Below are 19,525 nucleotides of genomic sequence, written 5' to 3' on the forward strand. Positions count from 1 at the left end.
CTCCCGAGAAGCTGGGACTACAGGCGCCCGCCACCTCCCCCGGCTTGCTTTTTGTATTTTTTTAGTAGAGATGGGGTTTCACCGTGTTAGCCAGGATGGTCTCGATCTCCTGACCTCGTGATCCGCCCATCTCGGCCTCCCAAAGTGCTGGGTTTACAGGCTTGAGCCACCACGCCCGGCCCCATTTCCCATTCTTATGTCCCCACCCTCCAAATTGAGAGGCGACACACCAGCAGCTCCCATCCACTCTCCACCACTTCTCCTGCCAGCAGGTTCACTTCCCCTCTTGGGAAACCAAAACAGGACACCCCCTCTACACAATACCCAGGGGCGCCAAAGCAGAAGTGGTGTGACCTTTCTGAGTCCCAGATCAGCGGGTCACCCTCTGCTCCATCAGTGTCAGCAGCTCTCCATCACTCCACATGACATAGACAAAAACCCTCAACCTGGTCTTCCCTGTCCTGTGTAGCAGACCCGAGCCACCTCCCCATTCCCATGCACCTGCTGTTCAGCCCATACTCACACAGTGCCCCTTCCACCGCAGGGCCACCACATCCGCTGTTCCTCTGCCAGGGACAGTGGTCACTATCCCCACCCCACCTTCATCTGGTCCATTCCCACATATCCTTCAAACTTCGTATCTATATGCCCCAGATACAGTTTTAAGAGGAAAAAGCCAGGCACAGAACAGGGGCTAGTGTATGTTTCCTTTCATGTTAAAAACAAAAGAAGAAGAAAAAAATGTGTAGAAATTTCCTGAAAGCGTACATAAGAAACCCATCAGCAGCTATCGCAGGACAAGAGACGGGTGCACAGCCAGAGAGACCTGGTTTTCGCTAACGAAAAAGACAGTCAATGTTTGTTGAATATATACATATAATATATGCATACATACATATAATAGGCACGTGACAGATCATACCATTTAACCCCCACAACAACTGCATCATGCGGACAATACTATAATTCCCATTTTGTAGATGAGGAAACTGAAGCCAAAGAGGAGAAGCAGACAGCTGGCAGGTCGTAACGTGGGCTGGACCAAGCCTGATCCATGTGGAGCTGGCATACCTACCCCACCCCATCCTATCACCAGCCGCCCTGGAATTTTTCAACATGCGCGTGTTCTACTTTTCCAGTTTTAAAAAGCCTGTTGAGTTTTTTTTTCAATAATACTCCTGCCTCCCACAAAAGCATTTATTTTCCCTTCCCTGCCTATATTTCCAAGGGGTGGGGAGTGTTTTGAAAGCTATACAGCATACAGGAACCATGGTTCTGAGTGTTTGCTGAAGATTTTTTTTTTTTTTTTTTTTTTTTTTGGTCAAAGCTGCTGTAAAATTAGAATCCTTGTAGAAGCCCTCCTCAAAATCCATTTCACAATGGGATTACATATTAGCCCAGGGGTTTTGCTCCAACAGGATAAGCCCAGACACTCTGGATAGCAGTTCACAGCTTTCAAACAGGATGTGCATCTCCTGGTGGGTGCCAGGAGTCATCAGCCCTGGCCAGAGCCGGCTCCCCCGGTAGCCAAGGGCAGATGGACAGATGGGAGCTGATGTCCAGCTCAGGTCCCGAGACGTCTCTAACCCCTGGTCTCCCTCATTCCCAGTGTGGAGCTGAAGGGTCAAGAGACACACATGGCCTCTCTGTGTGCAGCGAGGTACTGGGACAATCTCTGTCCTCCCCAGCAAACAGGGGACACCCCTTGCAGCAGTCGCACAGCAGCCTCCTCCTGAGACAGTGACCACTGCAAATCAGGAGATGGCTGCTGTGTCAGCAGGGCCAGCACTTTCTACTCTGCTAACTGACATGAACAGAGCATTTACCAGAAGGTAAATTACAGTTATATTACTGTAATGTCAAAATCCTGCAAAGGTCACGTGCCTTATCTGGAACTCATACCCACCCCAGGAGTAGGAACTAGCATTGTCCCCAGTTTATAGAGGAAGATCCCAAAGCATGGCCTGATGAAGGGACTGACAGAGGTTGGCCAGGCACAGTCAGTAGGGCTGAGGCTGAAGCCCGACCCAAAGGCCAGCTTTCAGGCACCCGGGCGCACTGGCTCCAGCTCCCTGCAGGAGGGATGCACCATGGCCCTGACCCTGAGTCCCTTTCAGCCTTTCAAAGAAAATGAGGGGAAGTTATCACAAAAAATCAGGGGACATATGCACACGTGCACACCAGCACAAACACTTGTACAGGCACATACACACACATATACACATGTACAAACACACACGCATACACACGCAATGACTCATTCTCCCAATGACTTTTGACAAAAATAAGCAGAAAAAGCTATAGTGAAGGTTATCGCCTAAAAGACAGATGGCAAAGTTGACCTTAAAAGATCTGCTTGTGAGTCTCAGAGGCTGTGCCTTCTCCCAGGAGCTGCCTCTTCTCTCTGGGAAGAAAGGAGGGGAGTGGGTAGGGAAGAGGTAAGACAAATTAAGTGCCATGTGATTCTGCAAAGGTGACCTCTCTTCCTTTGTCCTCTGCAACCCCAAACTCTTTTCCAGCTTGGCACACAGTATGTGGCGGATGTGGCTCACTGTGCCCCCCACACTTCCCCAGGGGACGGTGGCCTGTGCTCCCTGTCACCTGTGTACAGCTCCTGTAGGGAAGGCCACTGAGGCAGGCAGGAAGGCTAGACTGCCACTGCCAGCCACTACCTACCTGGGAAAGGCCACCGTGGAAAATCTACAAAGGGTTCTGGGCTACCCATGAGGGCAAGAAAGACAGGAAGGAGGCAAAGATCTTATCATGCACCAGAAATATGCCTGAACCCCAGAAGAAAGAGAGAAACGGGGCATGTTATGTGTGCCAAGACCATGCTCCCAGCTCTGACACCATGGACAGTTCCCAAGATGTGCCAGGCTGACATGGGCTGCCCAGCATGGCCCCACTTAATCCCCGTGTGGGGTCTGACTCATAGGTCCTTCCACAGGGCAAGAGCAGGAGTCTGGGCAAGCCCCAACCCTGCCACCTGCTCCCTGGGGAACCCGGCTACATCACAGTCTGTGTGCACCGGGTGCTCACCTACAAATAACCGACCTGCACAGGGGTCTGTAAGGATGAGGAGGAAGCAGGCGTGGGAGCCCACAGCCCCTGAAAGCACCCTCCCAAATTCTACACAGCAAGCACCTCAGCAGAGGCGAGGACCTGGAGGCCTGGAGCGTCTTATGCTGCCAGAAAGCAAGAAAGAGCTCAGACAATGATGGGAGCACTCCACTGGCACAGATGCCGACTTGAAGGAGCTCCCAGTGGCCATGTCTGGGACAGTTCCAGCAACAAGAAGATGACAGCAGTGGACTCTACTCCACAGGATCAACATACATGCAGGCGTCCACACTAGCATAAGTAAACAGGTGAATAAAGACAGCGGAGCGTGGGGGAAGCTTTCCTTTATTAGTGAGTAATGGAACTCACTAATACATTTAAGAGAAATGACGGAAAGACAGCCACCCCTGAACACACACCATGGTGACAACTGGCAGGCGAGGATTCCCATGGCGGGAAAAGGTATGATGAGAAACAATGTCTGACAGTCTCAAGGTCGTTTCCCACAAAATGCTGACGAATTACAAAGAGGAAGAAAGTGTTAACTTTAGAGCAGACACATCTGGCTGATCAACCAGTCAACATCACCAGGATTGGTACAACTGACCTAGGGGTCTCCAGCGACATCACTTATGGGGGATTTGTGCCAAAAACGCATAAACTGGATTTAATAAGAAGGAAACATCAGACAGCCCCTCATTTAGGGACAGTCTACAAAATAACTGAAAGTCCTCTTCCAAGGCATCAGGCTATGCAGACACTAAGGAACTGTCCCACATTGGCGGGCGCTAAGGAGACGTGCTGGCCGGATGCCACATGGGATGCGGGGGGATCACAGGATAGAAAAGCATGTTAGCAGAAAAATGGACTCAATTCAGGTAAGGTCAGTAGATGAGTTAATTGTATTGTACCAAAGCTAATTTCTTGGTTTTGATGACTTACTGTACTTAAGTGGGATGTTATTTGGGGAATATAGGTGAAAGGTATACAGGAGTTATTTTTTACTATTTTGTGATATTTTTAGATGTCTAAAATATTTCAGAGTGAAAAGTTTAAAAATGTTCTAAAGGAAATTAGAAATACACATAAAAAGGAGTGAATATGGGGCCAGCTTGAGAGTCACACTAGTAAAGCCACCAGGTAACCATGGAAACACTCTGGGGTTAGGGTGAGTGTGAGGAGCCAGGGAGGGCCTCGGAGGGGTACCCCTCCAGGTCCTGTGTGCCCACAGGGAGGGTGACAACAGTCACAAGGGCCCTGACACTTTCACAGCTGGCACAGCCTCCAGGCCACTCCTCCTGTGACCTCAGGACAATGCCATGACCAGCCCATTTCACAGCTCAGGAAACCGAGGCAGCACAGAGCAGAAGCATCAGAATCTGGCCGCATAGCTTTGCATCTCAGCTCCGTCAGGGTAGCCAGGTGACCAAGATGAGCCCTTCACCTCTCTGAACCTGAGGCTTTCCCCTGTAATATGAAAGCAGTAAACCTCCCTCCCTGTATTAGTTTTCCATTGCTGCATAACACAAAACCATAAGCTTACGGATTTAAAATAACACCCACTTATTAGCTCATAGTTCCATAAGTCAGAAGTCAGGACATGGCAGGACTGGGTCCTCTGCTTGGGGTCTCAAAGGCTGAAATCAGTGTGTCAGCCCAGGTGCCTTCTCATCTGCTCGGGGTCCGAAAGGCTGAAACCGGTGTGTCAGTGGGGTACCTTCTCATCTTCCCTCAAGGGGAGACTCTACTTCCGTGCTCACTCAGGCTGTTGGCAAGAGTCAGAACCCTGCAGCTATGGGACTGAGATCCCTATCTCTCTGTTGACCACCAGCAGGGGCTACTCTCAGCTCCTAGAGGTCACTCACACTCCCTGCCACATAGTCCCCTCCATCTTCAAACCAGCACCCCCCGCTTCCATCCTGTGCTTTCAGTCTCAATCTCCAGGAAGAACTTTGTCCACTTTAAGGCTCCCTTGATTAGGGCAGGCCCTCCAAGGCTCATACTTTCTTAAGTCACCTGTGCCTGTAACACAGCCTACGCATGGGGGCGAAACCGGTCACAGTCGCTGGTCCCTGCCAAACTCAGGGGAGGGGCTATATGGGATATGGGTCATGGAGAGACTTCATTTGCTCACAGTAGGAGAAGCACACAGGAGGTAGTGAGCATCCACCCCTGCCAGCAGCCCTGCTCCATTGTGCCAGGAAAAGAAACTTTGTCCAAGGAATCCACATCCAACTCCCATTTTCCAGCTTCTTATGTATAAGGAAGAAAACACAGTCCATCCTAGGGCACCCTAGGCAATGTCTCCGAGTATCCTGCACTACCCCAGACTCTCTCCAAACAGGTCCAGGCTCTCAGCCCTGCTCAGGTTGAGACAGCAACTCTTGCACAGGCTTCAGGGCTCCTGCATGAGGGTCCTGGGCAGAGCATTTGGCTGCACCATGGGGTGCCCAGACACCACATAGGTGCCTCATGGCACACGCCCTCCCCTTCCCTCTCCGGCCCTTCCCTTCCAAGCTGAGATTGAGCCTCTTCTCCTGCACAGATTCTATTCCGGACAATGTAGGCCCAGCCCCTTTTCTGAATGAGCTCTGCAAACCCCAGCCCAGGTCCCACCGTGTGTCGCTGCCACACCCTCTTTCCTGGTCTCACTCTGCTGCCTTCCTGGGACCCATTTCTGCCTGGGATGGCCAGCCAGAGTGATGGCTTGGAAATGTGCCTGATCACACTGTCTCTTGGTCTCTGTCACACACACTCACACACGCACACACTCACACCTCTCTCTTCAGACATCCCATGGTTCCTCCATGGCAGATAAGCTCCTCCCCAGTCCAGGGGTCCCCAACCGGCTGGCTCCCAGCTCCCCTGCATCCCCATCCCGCCATACTCCTGCTTCTCTCTTGCCTCTGGCCCCAGCCGAAGCTGCCCCCACCACCTGGCCTTAGCACTGCCGATCTCTCGGCCTACCATATCTTTCCCTTCCCTGCTGGGCTAGTTAATTCCAAGCCACTTTTTGGCTCTAACTCAAGTGACCTCCCCTGGACCCTTCCCTCAGATCTCCAGACATGCCAATCCCTCTACAAGCCCGCCATGCTCCAGGGCAGCCTCCCCACAGCTGGATGGGGCATTTGCCTGTGAGCTGATATGATCCAAGCTCATCACCTACCAGACTATCTGCCCACAGGGATGAGGCAACAGGTTTGCTTGCTGTGCTATTCCCCAAGCCCAGCCTCAGCCCTGACATTATCATAGGCACTAAATTTGCTGGAAGAGAAGGCGAAAGAAGGACAGAGGGAGGGATGGAAGGAGGGACGAAGGGAGAAATGACATGTGCCATGAGCTATGCCTCTTTTTTCTACTCAGGCTCTCGTTTGTGGAAAGAAGCCGCTTAATTTCCCTTCCCCACCTAGCACAGGCACCCTGAATGTCAGCCCCATGAGACGTTAGCTGAGCCCCTGGGTGCTAAAGTGAACAACTTCTACCTCCTCCCTGCTAAAGATTTCACCAGGCAAGATGCAACCATCAGTTCAACAAAACAGAAAAAAAAAAAATGACTGGAATCCCTCTTTTCCTGTAAGAAAATAGCTGCTCTATGCTAATATCCTCTGGAATAAATTGTTATTAGTTAATTTTGTAACACCACATAGAGACCAATTGTTAATGAATGTGTGGGCTCACTTTCAGTGATGCGTATTCCTGAGAAGTCACACTCAGGCTCCTGGCCACCGGCTTGCTCATTTGCTCCAGGAATTTCCACCAGGGTGAGACTATTTAACCTGAAGCCATCATGGAACTCTTTGTTTGTTGTTGTTGTTTTGGGTTTTTCCCCCTCGATTTTAATTTTTTTATGGGAACATGGGAATAGGTCTGAGGAGGGGTACTAGGCATCACTATCATGTACCCAAGAGTCAATCACTGTTTACCATGAACCTACTATGAGCATAGCTCTATTCTACAGCCCAGGATGGAGCTGGAACAACACAAATCCCCAAAGAAAAAGGATACAAATATAGTCCCCAAGTAGAAAAGGGCTGGAAAAATATTGCAGGAAAATAATCACATTAAAATGTCAACACTGTTTGAAGTAATGATCTTAAGGAAAAGACAGGCTGTATTAGACTCCCAGTGGGGAAGCAAGCGGGGAAAGCCAGCCCAGGTGAATGAGAGCACAGGCGACGCTCTGAGCTTACCCCACATGGCATGGTATTAAATTTGCTCCAAAACTCACCCTTCTCATTAAAAAAAAAAGAGCTAAATTATAAATTTTCCCTAAATCTTTTGTTATTTCACATCAAAGCAGAACCAGCTACTTGCAAGGATTAGGGGAAAGAACCAACCAAAGCAAACAGCTGGTGCTCCCTTAGCTCAGTGTCCACATGCAGGTTCCTTCCTGAGCCCAAAGGCAACCCGAAGGAGCCCAGGGACTCATGGTCAGCTCAGCGTGGCCACAGCCTCATGTCCCAGCTAGAATGAGACTCAGTCTTTGACCCTGGGTCTTTCACCCAACTCAGCGTTCTGACTGCCTCAAGCCAGCTCCCCTACTAGGAAATCAGGGTGGTGCAACACCTTGAAAGGAGCTTCCCGGCACATGCCAACAGTCTCCTGAACCAGCTCCAGGGCAGTTCAGGGTGATGGGAGGAAGTTCTAGAGGGATGCCCAATTTCACCCAGCAGCTCAGGCCAGGAAAACCCTCCCTCCTGCATCTTGAGGACCAAAGGGAGACAAGGGCATCTGGGAGCCTCAAAACTGCACCAGATCAGAGCCTCCTGCTCTCATCCACCAAGACATGGCCTTTGGTGAAGGCTTCTCCACAGTGATAGGAGGAGGTGAATGCTAGCTCATGGTGACCAGGATCATCCTGTGTCCCAGGAACTGAGTTAAATGCTTTATAGAAATCATCTCATCTCAGCATCATGACTGCCCGTCTAAGGGGGTATTAATATAAGTAAAGTAATCCTCACTCTGCAGATGGGAAAACTGTGGATCAGAGAGATGTTAGATAGATCTTCCAAAGCCACACAGTGAACCCAGGCAGTCTGACACCAGAGTCCACGTATCTGCAAGCACCCCACAGACCTTGTCTGTTGGCATCCAATGTCAAGGCATCACCCTATCAGAGGTGGCAGGAGATTCCAAGATGATTCTGACTCCAGGAGCCCACAGACTACATAGGGAAATAAGTCTAATGTGTGGATTACCAGACTGGTCCCAATTCTCCACCTCTCCTGTGTCTACATATGACTTTCCTGCTCCTCCAAACAAAGGGGTCAAGTGTATTTCCCTCCCTTTGACCTGAAGTTGGCCAATAGGCTAATGGAATCAGCATGAGTGAAGGTTTCCAGCCTAGGCCCTAAGAGGTCCCACGTATCTTCACCACTACACAAGACTAACATGGCTGGTTTAGAACGCAGGTCCAAGAAGGATAACAGATGCGCAGAGAAGAGCCAGCCTGGACTTTCAACCCTGCCAACCTTCCGAAACACAAGGACTGAAAGCTCAATGATGTAGGACCACTGAGGTCTGGAGATTTCTTTTGCAGAAGCCTGTGATACTTGCCAGAGAATGAATGGGATACAGCACAGAAAGGGACAAGTTGAAGAGGCCTGGCACTTATTATATACGTGTCCTGTCATTTTACTTGTGAAAATGTTATGCCCCTAGCCAGACCATGAGCCTCTCGGATGCACGATGCCTCTTTACATCGCCCTCACACCATGCTCCGTGCACCCAGTAGTGCTTAATGCGTCAGCAAATAGGTAAGTAATCGTGGCCGGGCCACAAGACCAAGATGAAAATTTACAACAGCATTTCCCCATTTCACTGAAACCTGTACACCAGCTTTGTAGTTTTTGGCATGCCTGTGTCTTCCAAGCAGGTAGCATGGTTTCTTCACATATTTCTGTGTATTACCACCAGTACATTATTACTACTTTTAAGTCATATTCTTTTTTATGTAAATAAGCTTGATTGGAAAGAACACTCCTATAGGACCCCTCTCGATGGAAAACCTGTATCTCTGGTTGTATATAGAGACTAACAGGAAAATAAAGAATGTGGGGCAGAAGCCAGGCAGACCCCCGAAAAACAGGTGACAAGACAGTCCTGACTCCGTGGAGGTCATCAGATCTCAGAAGCTGTGCACAAAATCCTAGCCAATAAATGTGCCAAAGTCAGCAACCACTTGACCCATGTGACTCAAGAAACGCAGCCACCCCAGGAGTAACGCTGCCTGGGACAACGTCTTCCTGCCAAAGGGAAGCAGAAAGATCATTTCTGGCATATCTTCCTGACTTCACTGAAACCCCAGAGCTAGTGATCACAATAAGGCAACGACTTTTTCTATACATGGATACAAACTTTCAAGAGATAATTGAACCAGAAAGTAATGCCATAACAATACAACTCATTGGGAAGAGTATTGCAAGACCAATGGTGACTTTTTAAAAGGGTTGTATTACAAACAGGAGCATAGTACATATAATAAGTACACTTCTTAAGTAATATAACTGCAGCTCCCGTTTTCTCAGTGCAGGGCAGATCCATTTCGTGGCTGCCAACTAATCAATGTCAAAGTGTACAGATGTCGTGCCCATTAGATAAGGTGCGTTGCCAAGCTACCCATCCAACTGACTTGCTTTAACAAACAGGAACACAAGCCCCAGCCCATTAAAGATGGGACATTCAACGACTCTGCAGACAGCTGATTCGCTGCCATTACCTTGCCTGACTTTCAATAAATAAATCTTGTCCCAGTGGCCATTCTGGTTAAATGAACTGGGAAATGAAAGAGTACATCTGCCTCTGTGTGCTTTTGCGACTACAGGTATGTATACATCTGTCAGCTAGATGGCTGGAGCCAGGAATGGGGGTGAAACACACATATCTATTCCATGTAAAGGACAGAAGACCACTTTCCAGTAAGACGCAGGATGAGGGAGGCAGAAGCTGGGTGGTGCAGATAGGGATGGGCCAGGCCTCAGACTCACTTGGATTCAAGATCCTCTTTAAGCCACCCCTTTATATAAATGTGACCATGGGCTGGTTACTCAGCCTCCCTAGCTTTCTGGCCCTACCTCAGGGGTTTAGAGGAATATTCAATAAAAGGAAGCATGATGGCTCCTTTTATAACAAGAGTTGACACTAAGCACATTTTCACTCCAGCCGTTGATCACTGACCAGATGATTGGCTCTATGAGGAACAGTGACCCTGCCTATCTTGTTCCCTGGACATCGTTAAATAAAATTTGAATGGACGTAATGTTTAGGCTTGGATCACACATCTTAGCTCAACCTTTAATGTCTTAGTAATGGCACAAAACATAAAAACTGCTTCAGTCTTCCCATGAGATTCTTTCTATCTGAGGTTTGAAGGGGCAACTGCAGGCCACATGCAGCTCCCAGACATGTTTTGTTTTGGTCACACGGTGCTTTTATAAAGTTGATAGGGCAGAGACTGTAGTTCACTACCTGATAGTCATTCACACCCTCCCCTTCCTCTGAACCTGCTCTTGTTAGGGGTAGCAATACACCTATCTCAAACAAACAAACAAACAAACAAACAAAAAGAAAAAGTTACACTTCCCAGGCTCCCTGGCAGCTGGGAGTAGCCATTTGATGCCCTCAGGCCAAAGAGGTATAAGTGGGTGTCACTGGGCAGGGCTCCCAAGAAGGCAATGTCAAACTTGGCAGGTGGACACCCTTGTGGCTCTCACTATCCTCTTTGTCCTGCCTATAAAATGTACTTGTTGCTGGAGGTGAAGCAACCGTGTTGCAACCAGAATTCAGTATAAAATTCACTGAGCATCTCACCCTGCGACAGGGACGCCATTATGCTGTCTGGACTTCTGGTGGAAGGAAAACCTTTATCTTCTTTAAGCCAGTGTTCTTTAGGTTTTCTATTACATAAAGTCAACCCAATCTCTAATAGATAAACTTGCCAATATTTAAAAATCACATCTGATAGGGTTTGAATGTTTGTCCCCTCCAAATCTCATGTTGAAATGGAATCCCTAAGGTTGGAGGTGGGGCTGGGTGGGAGGTGTTTGAATCATGGGGACGGATTCCTCATGAATGGCTGGGTGCTGAGGGAGTTCTTGTTCTGACAGTTCATAAAAGATCTGGTTGTTTAAAAAAGCAGGGCACCCCCTTCCTCGTCCCTCTCTTGCTTCCACCATTACTGTGTGATATGCCGGCTCCCCCTTTGCCTTTTGCCATAATTGGAAGCCTCCTGAGGCCTGGCCAGGAGCAGATGCTGGCACCATGCTTCCTGCACAGCCCTCAGAACTGTGAGTCAATTAAACCTCTTTTCTTTATAAATTACCCAGTCTCAGGTATTTCTTTATAGCAACACAAACACCTAACACAACATCTCATATGAAAATCTGGATTCCCAGTGTCGCTCTTAAAACAGGATGGTCAGCCAGGCACGGTGGCTTACACCTGTAATCCCAGCACTTTGGGAGGCCAAAGTGGGCAGATCACGAGGTCAAGAGTTCAAGACCATCCTGGTCAGCATGGTGAATCCCCATCTTTACTAAATGTACAAAAAATTAGTCAGGCATGGTGGCACGCACCTGTAGTCCCAGCCACTCGGGAGGCTGAGGCAGGAGAATTGCTTGAACCCAGCAGGCAAGAATTACTTGAACCAAGCAGGCAGAGGTTGTAGTGAGCTGAGATGGTGCCACTGCACTCCAGCCTGGGTGACAGAGTGAGACTCTGTCTCAGAAAAAAACAAACAAACAAACAAACAAACAAACAAAAAAAAACAGTCTCGCCTGCCTGGGCCCACATTTCTGCATGGCAAGAAGCAGCTCTGCCCCAGCAGGCATGCACCCTGACCCTCCCACGGCGGGAGTCCTGGCCCTGCAGACACTGCAGGTTGGTACCCTATGTTAAAGAGTTTTCGAGTACATGGAATAGAACCCAGCTCTCAAATTCAATAAGAAAAGGTCTCAAACTAATATACTTGTTTTTTTTTTCAAACTTTTTCTTTTTACCTCTGTTCCTGTGACATTTCATATCCTCCCCTAAATGCTGCCCTGGCTAAACCTCCGGGGAGGGCCCAGGACACAGCCACTATCTGCACCATCCCCTCCGGCATGCTTTGGCCATGCCACAGGACTAGCATCAACAAGGCTCACCTGTGTCATTCCAGACAGACACCCTCCCCTATAAAGCACCTTCCCTGAAGATACACTTGCAAAGGAAACAAACTCATCAGAGTAAAACAATCCCCAAAAACACACATTCAAATCCCATTTCAAGACAACCAGTGTGCTATCCCCAAATCACCAGACCAGAGGGAATAATGTACGAAGGTGAGGGGACTCTAGGAGATTTCCAGTCATGAGGTGGTGAGCCAGGAAGGGAGCTGGGGAGCAGCATCCAAGGCTGGGTGGACCTGGGGCCAGACAGGGAGGCAGGGGTAGGGGAGGCACAGCCTCCAAAAAGGTGAGAATGGGAAAGTGTAAGGGAGGAGCCTTTTAGAGCCAGGGGCCCAAAATCCAGAAACCGAGCAGGAACCACATCCTCCTCCTCCTCTTTCCTCCACCATTCGCTGAGAATGACCCTGGTGCCTGAAGCTGTTCTGGGTCACTGAGGGACACAGTCCCATGACTCCTTCCTGGCCCCTAGCCAGATCAGTCCTGCTCTTACTCACATTTCAGAGCTCAGAGAGGCTCACCAGCTCAGCCAGGCACAGAGCAGGGCTGGGGTCGACCCGCAGGCTGCTCCTCCTCCCACTCCCTGCTGTATGCATCACTGTGGTCACTGCCGCCATGACTTTGTTAACAAAAGATGGAATTACCTCAAGGGGACTGGAGAATGTCTGGGGAGGTATCTGCCTCCTAAAGCTGCATCTCAAAATTTACTCATTGTTAAAGACAACAGCTCAGTTATCCTCACTCACTCTGAACTTAAGGACAATAATGCCTGCCATTTTACATTAAAGGAAATTGAGATTCAGAGAGGTAAAGGGACTTGCCCAAAGTCACACAGCTTGTCCATGACTGAGCCAGGACTTGGACACGTTTATTTAGCTCCAGGGAAAGAATCTCTTTGCATCTCATTGTTCTCTTGTCCAAAGAGGCCCTTCTGGCAAGGGCCAAGTGTGCTGCATTGCAGGTTCTCTGGGAAAACTCACTGAATTGAAATAAATGAGTCCTGTGTGGATAGGAAATTATCTTTGCTATGTACCCTCCCTTTCAGAGGATGAGATGATGAGACTAGGAAGGCTGAGGGTCCCTTCCTGCAGGAGTGTTCAAGACCACACCAATCACTCTGACACATCCATTCCATCAGCATTCATTGGGGAACTACCAGGTGTTAGCACAGTGCTAGCACTGGTGACACAGCCAAGAAGACCACAGACAAGGCCCTGCCCTCAGGGAGCTTACAGTCCAAGCAGCACTGTCCAACAAAGCTGTCCGAAAGGATGGAATGTTCTAGATCCGCACTATCCAGTACGGCAGCCACAGCTGCATGTGGCTCCCGCACACTTGAAATGTGGCTACAACTGAGGAAACAGAATCTTAATTTATTTTATTTAGATTTAAATTGCCACATGTAGCTAGTGGCTACTGTATTAGACCATAAACAATTGTGTCTAATAAACAAATGAGATCATCTCCAGGAGTGCCAAGTGAGGTACTGAAAACAGGCTCCTATGACCACGAGGAAGGCAGGTGAGGCTGGAGAGTGCCCCAGGCCTGACTTCCTCATGTCTGCTGTTCCAGGTTCCAGCTTCGCCTGGTACCTGGCAGGTCCTAAACACAAAGGGGTTCATTGTCATTGGCTTCTGTGTGGTGTTAGGGTGGGAAGGGGGCAGAGAACACGATATTTTTTCCTTTGGAGACAGGGTCTACCTCTGTCACCCAGGCTAGAGTGCAGAGGCATGATGTTGGCTCCCTGCAACCTCTGCTTCCCCAGCTCAGGCGATCCTCCTGGCTCAACCCCCCAAGTAGCTGGGACTACAGGAGCATACCACCATACCCAGCTAACTTTTTGTATTTTTTACAGAGACAGGGTTTCACTATGTTGCCTAGGTTGGTCTCAAACTCCTGGGCTGAAGCAATCTGCCCACCTAGGCCTCTCAAAGTGCTGGGGTTACAGGTGTGAGCCAACATGCCCAGTTGGGAAAAGGAATTTTAAAGCATCCATTTTCTATAACGAACAGGCAATGTCTTCATAATCCAAAAAAAAAAAAATAAAAAACTCTAAGTTCTCAAACTCAGTATGTTTTAAGCATCTAGCTTTTATGTTTTTAATAACCCTGAAGAAGCTGACAATGTAATTACTGCATAGTTCTACTACTAATTAAGCCATGTAGACACTCCACAAGGGACCAGAGGGAGATCCTCAGAACCCAGGACTCCAGAATAAGAGAACATTTGAGGAAGAAATCTAGAAAGAGCCACAGTACAGACAAAAGAGGCTCCTGCCTCCGCCCTCTCCCACGCCCAGGCAGGGGGCAGCATTAGAGGGTTTGAGGCAAAGGAGAGACTAGACCAGATTTGCATTTTGGAAACTTCCTGTTCTACAGGAAAACGGGTAAGAGGAAGAGAACCAAGACTCAATGTTGAGGTTGTCCAGGAAAGGGAAGGTAGGAGCTAAACCCTGGTGGGGTGGGGTGAGGGTGGGGTGGGAGACCTGAAACAAGTGGGTGGGCTCCAGGAGGCCAGTGTCCAGCGGACCTGCGACCGTGGGAGAGGGAGGTGTCAAGAACAGAGCCTGGTGTTGAAGGTGTGTGGCTGATAAGGGTGCGCAGGTGATGAAGGAAGTGGCCATAGGCACAAGCCCACACCTGTCTGCCAGCAGAGTGGCATGAAGGAGGAAGGGGCCAGCATGGGATGCCCTGAGCCCAGGGCCTGGGGAATGTGTCTGTGCATCCGTCTGTAGCTCACGATAGGGGAGGATGCTCTGAGAGGCTTCTCCCTCTCCAGGTAGTAAAGCAGACCTGGATCCGGCCCTGCAGAAGGATGTGGCTGCTGGCTCCTCCTTGCTTGCCCTTCAAGCACTCTCTGGCCCCATCTAGCTGGCAGGAGTGACCAGTTGCCTGGTCAGGCACTGCCATATAGGTTGAGACACTAGCGCCTGGGGCTTGTGCCCATTCGTCCCACAAATGCTTACTGAAAGTCTCCTGCATCTGAGCTCTGTGCTGAGCTCAGGGGTGCAGCACTTCAGGTGATGGTCAAGCTCCCTGTCCTCAAGAGGCTCCCAGTCTAGAAGAGACACTCCACAGAGAATGAAACCGACAAGAACCCCAGGTGTTGAAGAGTGCTAGGCGCAAATCAGAAATGAGATCAGAGTTCACTGGGGTGGGGCATAGGTCTGAAGGACTGGAAGGATCCAGCAGGACACAAAGGTCTGGAGCTCAGAGCCAGGGAGTTGGAGAAAGGAGCTGGAGAGGCATGGAGCCAGGACAGAGCAAGGCAGTGACAGCCGAGGGACAGGGGATGGCTGGTGAGGAGCAGTGATGGGATCATGTTGAGGAAGGCCCAAGAGGCAGCCTGGGACCCAACAAGAAGGAGGCCACCATCGTGCTGAAGCCGATGCCAGGGCTGGCCCCAGGATGTGGAGGGGGCAGAAGCCTAGTCCCAGAGCCTGAGAGCAGACGGAAGAAAAGGAAGCAAAACTCATGACCATGAGCTCCTTCAAAGGAGGAAAGATCAGGGGATGCTTCCTTATCTTTGATTAAATTTCTATTTTGGAAGAACACCTAACCATGCTCATGGGTGTGGAGCACGGATTTATAGAGAGGCACATTGTGAAGGTGCAGACAGGCCCATTAATGAAGCAGTGGTGAGAGTGGCAGGAAGGTCAGGCCTAGGGGAAATATTTCATCCCCGCCACACAGTCCATGGCCACAGACCTGGCCACGGCAGATTTAATGCACTAATAAGGCCACAAAAAGACACTTATGTTCACTAGCAATCAGGGAACTGCAAATTAACACAAGAAACAATTTGTCACCCTTCGTGCTAGAGAAAAATAGATTGATGATCTCAGGTGTTGGCAAGGGTTTGGAGAAAGGTCACTCTCATAGATTATGGAAAGAGTGTGAATTCATACATTTTCTAGGAGGGTGCAATATCATTAAAATAAAATATGTGGGTCCCCTATGTCCTCAACATCCCACGAGCTGGCGCACACACACCCTAGAGGAAATTCTCAGGTGAGTACAAGGCAGTTTGTGCCCAGGTAATTACAGCTATGTTGTCTGTAGTGGGTAAAACCTGGAAACAATACAAATATCCAATGGCTAAACTGAAAAATATGTTCCTTGGCATCCTGTGTGGGTGTTAAAAGGGAAAGGGAGATGGATATTTCAATGAGGCAAGATCTCCAAGACCCAGTGTGGAGCAGAACCACTCATGGAAGAGCTGTGAGTCCAGCGCATTCCCGTGTGCCATTTTCCAAGCAACACAAGTATATAAAACACTCGGAAAATTCCCAAAGGATGCCGCTCAATTCCCAGCAGGGGAGAATGGGAGAAAGATGTGTCAAAACACAGCTCACCTTTCGAGGAATGCTTGGAGTCTTTGCAAAGGGAATATTGATGCATTAAAAATTCCCTTGCAGGGAAAGGGTGAACGCAACCTTGGACTCTTTCATTAAATTATAGAATTTAGATAGGAGGAGACAGCTCTGCTTCTTTACTATGTGTGAGGTTATTCCACAGCTGGAGTTCCAGGTTCAATTTTCAGGAGTCTCACATTAGAGCAGCAGGTGGACAAATAAGGGAGGCCATCTAGGGAGAGCAGGTGAAGGGCCTAGACTTTTCAAGAAGTGACTGAGGTTGTTTCAATACCTAAAACTGCAGGCTCTCTCAAAGCCCAGAGTAACATGCAGCAGGAGAAGATCCCATCAGGACTGATGAATACCAGACCCCTTGGAACCACTGGAAAAAGAATTCTTAAATAGATCTGCCCAAAGACAAGCATGCACTACATCAGGAAGAAGTGAGTCCACCATCAAAAGAGGTATGCAGGCACACAACAGGCCAGCCAGGCAAGGTGCTTACAGAAAATATTCCGAGTCTGCCCTTCCTCCATCAAGTTTCCAAGTTCCTTCCAACTTGATGATTCTGATTCTCTTTCTGCTAGAACAGAAACACAGTCTGCTTCACACAATCCATAAATACTTAATTGCTTGGTGCTTTTTAGTAAGGTTTTACTGCTCATAGAATTGCACATACTTTAGACTTTTCACCTCTGACACCTGCTCCCTGGGTCCCATTTTGACCAGTTGCACCAGAGGAGAGTTCAAGCCTGCGCCCTCCCACGCATAACTTAATCACAGGCATCCCAGCCCTTCCTCCTCCTTCCCTCATGGACCAGCACCACCTGCCCAACCCTCCGCTCCCACCCACAGAGGCATAAACTCACAGACAGCCAAAAAGCCAAGTCCTCCATAATTTCCATTTCAAGTTTGCTTCCTTTTACTGCCAGGGAGACAAAGGGAGCTGGGAAGGATTCTCATGAGGAGCCACTCAACTTCCACGATTGGAACAGTTGTGGATGCGCCTCTCCAACCCAGAGAAAGGCAATCCATCATGGAGTGCTGAAGGCTGAATCCCCCATTCCTAGTAAAAGGATTAATTAAAGGCTTAAGGGTCTGCCATGGCAGCCTCTGCTTGAAACTCTAAGGAAATTAACCTGCCCTCCCAGATAAAGAAAAGTCAGAGATTTATTCAGGCTGGTAACTTAGTTTGACCAAGTGACACAGTGTCAATAGTCTTAACAAAGAAATATTCCAATACTTGCACGGGTTTATTGTTTAAATTTTCAAATGGGGGGGGGGGTTCCAGTGCCCACACAGCTGCCTGTAATGGGTCCTCTCCTCTAGGCAGTTTATCGGGAAGCTCTGATGTGTTCCAGTGAAGGAATCCCTCCCCACAAAGCCAGTCTTCACCCGGGCCCCAGGGATTATCTCTACTTTGATGCCCACCATTTAACATGATCAAGTCCCCATTTGGGGTTGTTGCATTTAGAGAGAATAAGTCCTCAAAGACAGGCAAAGCAACTTGTTATCAAAACAGAATCTACGAAGGAATTGTGCTTCTCTAAGACACAAAACTGAGTCCTGTGGCTTGATACCAAAACACCAGCTTTGATTCTTTTTTTGAACCCTACATTTCAGAAGCCCAGACTTCTCCCTGTGAAGTGAAAATTGCCTTCTGGTGGAGAGAGGTTTTAATGATCACTTTGCTTCCTGCGTCTCCATGGTGACAGGCGCACACAGCCCACCCCCCTCCTGCTTTATTAGGCCTTTCTTCCTCTCTGGAAAGTAATCAATCAAGCCCTATAGACGCCTTTGTGACCGGTTTATCACCTAAACAATCAACGCTGCCATGGGGGTGGAAGAGTGGATGGAGTCCACACACTGTCACGAAACCGGGCTCTGTCCTGGCGCACGCCCTTCCTCTCCCTGCCGGCGGCTCTGCCCAGCACACCTGTCCGGGGGGCTGGCGCGCCCAGGTGCGCCAGGCCCCGCTGGAGTCAGGCGCCCGGTGGAAGCCCTCAGCGCGGTGGCCTCAGCTGAGGAGCGCTGCCCTCCAGGAGCGGATGCCCAAGCGGGAACGTCCGGAGCTGGGGCCCAGCCGTGGGGAGGGAGGGAAGGGCCCAGAACCGGCGCTGGGCGGAGGCGGCCACGGTTCTGCCTATCTTCTCCCAGCCGGTCAGCACCCGAGGAAGGGAAGCCCCCTTCAAGAGGACGGCAGAGCTCACCAAACGGAAAGGAGGGGAGGCTGCAGCGCCTGGCTCTACCCAGGAAATCAGCTCTTTTATGGACAAAGGGCTCCGAGGCGTCCCAGCCCTGCGAGACTGGGGATAGGAACCTCGGGGCCGAGAGTCGGTTCCTGCTGCGGCTCCCCGAATGCAGGCGGGGCGCGGAGCCGCGCGGGGTCCTGCTCCCAGGGCCACCTGCCTCGGGCCTCCCCGACCCCGCCCGCCGCCCCCCGCCCAGCCCGTTACCTGGGTTTTCCCCGGCGTCCGCGGAGGAGGTGGCCGAGGAGTCGGTGAGGACGCTGGGGTCACTCTGCGAGCGGCCCCGCGACACGAGGCAGCCGCTCCCGTCCTCCGACGCGGCCATGGGCCCGGCCGGCGCGGGGACAAGTTAGAGCGAGCCGCGTGGAATCAGAGCATCCGAGGCGGCCAAGGTCACCGGCGAGGGGGCTGGAGGGGGCGTCTTTTTAAAAAAGAAAATTAAAAAAAAACAAACAAACAAAAAAAAAAGAGGGCCGGGAAAGGAAAAGAGCTGGAGAAAGGCGCCGGGGCTGGCTTCAGGGCGGGGAGACAATGGCCTCGCTGGCTGCAGCCAGGCGCATCCCGGCGTGCGCGGCCTCGCTTTGTTATTTAGTCCTATTTATTCCCATTCTTCAGTCTATATATTCCAGGAAAAAAAAAAAGTTGAACCAGGAAATAAAACTTTTCTTGTCAGTGTTTATTGCGTGCTTGGGGCAGGGGGT

The 19,525-nt window shown here is 49.9% G+C and overlaps 1 protein-coding gene across 5 annotated transcripts in view; it reads right to left on the reverse strand.

The window, feature by feature from the left end:
* The window catches only part of PHACTR3 (phosphatase and actin regulator 3), a 288,306-nt gene that overhangs the window by 231,315 nt on the left and 37,466 nt on the right, over positions 1-19,525 (reverse strand). Inside the window, exon 1 of one of the 5 annotated variants that reach the window (XM_017891222.1) lies at positions 19,032-19,525. The exons of 3 other annotated variants lie outside the window; for them this stretch is intronic. In XM_017891222.1, coding sequence (XP_017746711.1) covers positions 19,032-19,149 — 118 coding nt within the window. In that variant the 5' untranslated portion in view covers positions 19,150-19,525. The remainder of the gene's footprint in view (positions 1-19,031) is intronic. One more of the 5 variants, XM_017891228.1, reaches the window with a different exon arrangement.

This window comes from Rhinopithecus bieti, unplaced genomic scaffold, assembly GCF_001698545.2.
Source record: "Rhinopithecus bieti isolate Rb0 unplaced genomic scaffold, ASM169854v2 scaffold_20477, whole genome shotgun sequence".
Lineage (NCBI taxonomy): Eukaryota > Metazoa > Chordata > Mammalia > Primates > Cercopithecidae > Rhinopithecus > Rhinopithecus bieti.